Source organism: Nicotiana sylvestris, chromosome 6 (assembly GCF_000393655.2).
Source record: "Nicotiana sylvestris chromosome 6, ASM39365v2, whole genome shotgun sequence".
Lineage (NCBI taxonomy): Eukaryota > Viridiplantae > Streptophyta > Magnoliopsida > Solanales > Solanaceae > Nicotiana > Nicotiana sylvestris.
The window spans coordinates 43,290,808-43,295,196 of NC_091062.1; the positions used below are offsets into that span (position 1 = coordinate 43,290,808).

The following is a 4,389-nucleotide window of genomic DNA, read 5'->3' on the forward strand; positions in this document are numbered from 1 at the left end:
ATATTATTTCTGAGAGTAAGTGGATTCTTTTTATCTTGAGTTCCTAATTGTTCTTAAATTTTATTGTGTGTGGAATACTCTCTTTTGTTGTGTGAGGGCACTTGATTCATGAAGGAAAGGTAATGTCATTGACCTCTATGTCAAAGTAAGTTAGTGAATTGTGATATAATGCATGGTACTTGTGAGTCAAATCTTGAAGTGAAGATATTACACCCTTGTGCTTAGTCTATTTTAGAGATTCTTGGTACATGCTTTAATAATAAATTACCCTTTATTTGCACGTAATGGAGTCTATTTTATGTGTAGGTGAATTGGATATGAAAGTAGAGCAAAAGGGATACTTAAACGTTGAAAGTGTGCCCGAGAACAGTAAAAAGGAGAAAGCTGGAGAAGCCAGGCTTGTATGTAGGCGTTATACCTAGCGAGGCCAGGTAAAGGCCAGGTCCACCAGGCATTATGCCTAGCGACGCCAGGCCTGGGGCGAGATCCATTCCGAGTTTTGAAGATTTATTTCGTCTCCTGGTTTGACTAGGACTTGACCTATACGTGTAGGTCTTTTCCTACACATATAAATAGACCTAAAACGCCACTTTGAAAGGGATTCAACCTAGGGAGAGCAAGAAGCTTCCGTGAAGGACGAGTTTCATCTTTTCTTCCACCAAACTTTGTAATTTTTATGTTTCTTTGTATGATTTGTTGTTTGGCTACCATGTCTATGTGGAGCTAAACTTCACATTCTAGGGTTGTGGTTCTTTCATGACTATTGTTATTCGGATATTGATTTTAATTTTTTAGTTTATTATATTGGTTTATTTATTCAATCATGCGCTTAATTATTTGATTGATGGATCACCAATTGGATACTATCTACGAATCTAGAATTGAACTCGAAAGTGGGAATTCTAGATTGCATATAGGATTTAGTAGAGCATGTTCTTGAACTTGGGCATTGGGGAACGGATTCGCGGTTAGGATAGTCATATACCTAATTTCCTTGCTTGGTTGATTTACAATAATTATAAATGCATTCTTGTTGATTCTAACTCCATAGATATATAGGCGTTAGGTTAGCTTGAATAGGCGAGTAAGAACTCGACAGATTCTTATGAGCAATATTAACCCTGTCAACCAATAAACCAAATAAATTAATTAGTCAATTCAATTGAAGAATACAATATGATTGTTAGATAGCCCATAACTCTAGATCATTTTCATCACATTGATAACATAAAAAGTTGCTCTTCCTTTGTTCAGAGTTCATTATTTGTTTTCTTTTTATTTTAATTAGATTAGAATCAAATATTTCTAGGTTTAATTCTTGTTAGATACTTAGGATAGTCTAATTTAGATAATAGTTAATCACAAGTCCTTGTAGGTTCGACATATGACTTTTAGTCACTTTATTACTTGGCAACCGCGTATACTTGCGTGTGCGTTTGGCCACAACACACATGCAATTAGGGAGACAGTGCTTAACCTCATGCAAGAAAAGGAGACAATGCTTAGTCTCATGCAAGGAAAAGCAATGTTTAGCCTTATGCAAGAAAACGGTGAGTGACCGTGAGAAAGTAAGGTATTTCTTAGCTGGAGGTGTTTGCGCTTGGTAACTTGTCGTCATGAAGGTAGTGATTTGATGTATTTGCAGATATTGTTGTCTTATTGTGCCTGTATCCAAAGAAAAATCGTGAGTTTTGTGAGGTGGAAGGTTGGTTCGTGCTCTTGACTTTTGTTTTGCCTTCGCTCTCGTCTTGAGATCCTATTTGAATTACCCTGGATAACGTGTGACTGTCATAGAAATGAAGTTTTCAAAAATATGTATGCATTTGACAAGTTATATTCAAAATATAGTTATTTGAAATGTAGTCATATGTGATATCAAATAATTTAGATGAACCAGTGATTGTGACACATTTTAGAGACATTGCAACCTCCTTGCCTTAGAATTTTAAGGGTCCCCCTCAAAATTCTACCCTCGTTTAAATGCAATACTTTTGGTTGTTCCACATATGACGAAGTTGGTTGAACTTGCAATCTTGCCCCAATTTTTTATCATGGGGAAAATGAAGATCTTATTAAGATGTGACCGAACCCACAGGGCTGCCTACGTATCCCCTCTTAAACGGGAATCAGGTCAAGCATAGTTCAATTACATCAAGTGAAGAAATGTAAACAATCCTAAACATAATATCTCTTGACTGCGTCTGCGTTGATAGGTTTTGGCCAAATCTCTCTGTCCATTTCTACAAGTATGAGTGCCCCTCCTGTTAGTACCCGATGAACCATGTAGGGACCTTGCCAGTTGGGTGAGAACTTCCCCTTGGATTCATCCTCATGTGGGAAGATCCGCTTTAGCACCAACTGCATCGGTGTGAATTGCCTTGGTCTGACCTTTTTGTTTAAAGCTCTTGCCATTCTATTATGGTAGAGTTGACTGTGACATACCACATTCATTCTCTTTCCACCTATGAGAGCTAGTTTCTCGTATCGGCTTTGTACCCACTCTGTGTCGCTGAGCTTAGCTTCTTGTATAATTCTTAAAGAAGGGATTTCTAGTTCGGCAGGAATGACCGCTTCAGTACCATAAACTAATAGGTAGGGAGCTGCCCCAGTTGATGTGCGAACCGTGGTACGATACCTAAGTAGAGCAAATGGAAGTTTCTCGTGTCATTATTTGTAATTATCTGCCATTTTCCTCAGTATCTTCTTGATGTTCTTGTTGGAGTCTTCGATAGCTCTGCTCATTTCCAACCTGTATGTTGTGGAATTCTTATGCTTGATCTTGAAATTTTCACACAGGGCCTTCATTAGGTCACTATTGAGATTGACGGCATTGTCGGTGATGATTGACTCTGGTACTCCGAACCGACAAATAATGCGATCTTGAACAAAATCTGCGATGACCTCCTTAGTTATATTTTTGTAAGATGCGGCTTCGACCCATTTTGTGAAATAGTCTATGGCCACCAGAATGAACCTATGCCCATTTGAAGCAGCGGGTTCAATTGGACCGATGACATCCACACCCCAAGCCGAGAAAAGCTAAGGTGAACTTGTCGCATTGAGTTCATTGAGTGGTACTCGTATCATATCAACATGTATCTGGCACTGGTGACACTTCTGAACATACTTGATACAGTCTGTTTCCATAGTCATCCAGAAATACCGAGCTCTTAGTATTTTCTTGGCTAAGATGAAGCCATTCATGTGCGGTCCACAAGTTCCAGCATGTATTTCTTCGAGCAATTTGGATGCTTCCTTGGCATCGACACATAGTAGTAACCCTAGGTTATGAGTCCTTATATACAGAATTCCTCTGCTTTGAAAGAAATGGTTGGCTAACCTTCGAAATGTGCGCTTCTGACTATGGGTTGCGTGCTCTGGATACTCTCACTTAGCCAAATCTTCCTTGATGTCATGAAACCATGGATTTCCATCACTCTGTTGTTCAATATGTGCACAATAAGTTGGATGCTTATGAATTCCTATTGGGATAAGATCGATGAAATTCTTGTCTGGGTGTTGTATCATGGATGATAAAGTGGTCAATGCATCTGCGAACTCATTCTGAACCCTCGGAACATGTTTGAATTCTATCTTTGTAAACCTCTTGATCAGCTCTTGCACACAGTGCAAATAAGGCAATATTCTGGTGTTTTTGGTAGCCATTCTCCTAAAACCTAGAGCACCAAAAGATCGGAATCTCCAATTACCAGCAATTTCTGAACATTTATGTCAATAGCCAACCTGAGTCCCAAGATGCAAGCCTCATATTCTGCCATATTGTTGGTGCATGGAAACCTGAGTTTTGCGAACATCGGATAGTGTTGGTTGGTTTCTGATACTAAGATAGCTCTGATACCCACTCCTTTGAAGTTTGCAGCTCCGTCGAAGAACATTCTCCAACCATTGTATGCCTTAGTGATATCTTCTCCTACAAACGATACCTCTTCATCAGGAAAATATGTTTTCAATGGTTCGTATTCTCCATCTACGGGATTTTCTTCCAGATGATTTGCCAATGCTTGTCCTTTGATTGCCTTCTGAGTTACGTAGACGATGTTGAACTCACTCAGCAATATTTGCCGTTTTGCTAGCTTACACGCAGGAATGGGTTTATGGAAAATGTATTTTAGCGGGTCCATCCTTGATATGAAATATGTAGTGTATGCACAAAAATAATGCATCAACTTCTAATCTATCCATGTCAAAGCACATCAAGTGCATTGCAGCAAAGAGTATCAAGCTTCGTAAGGTGTGAATTTACTGCTCAGATAGTATATCGCCTACTCCTTTCTTCCAATCTTATCATGTTGTCCTAGAACACAACCAAACGCTCCGTCCGATATGGACAAATAAAGCAGCAGAGGTCTTCCTGGTTCTGGTGGGACC

At 39.2% G+C, this 4,389-nt stretch overlaps 1 protein-coding gene across 1 annotated transcript; it reads right to left on the reverse strand.

Annotated features, from left to right (window-relative positions):
• Positions 1-3,677: 3,677 nt before the first annotated feature.
• Positions 3,678-4,142, reverse strand: LOC138870534 (uncharacterized). The gene has a single exon (XM_070148347.1). The coding sequence runs from the start codon at positions 4,140-4,142 to the stop codon at positions 3,678-3,680; it is 465 nt and encodes a 154-aa protein (XP_070004448.1).
• Positions 4,143-4,389: the final 247 nt, after the last annotated feature.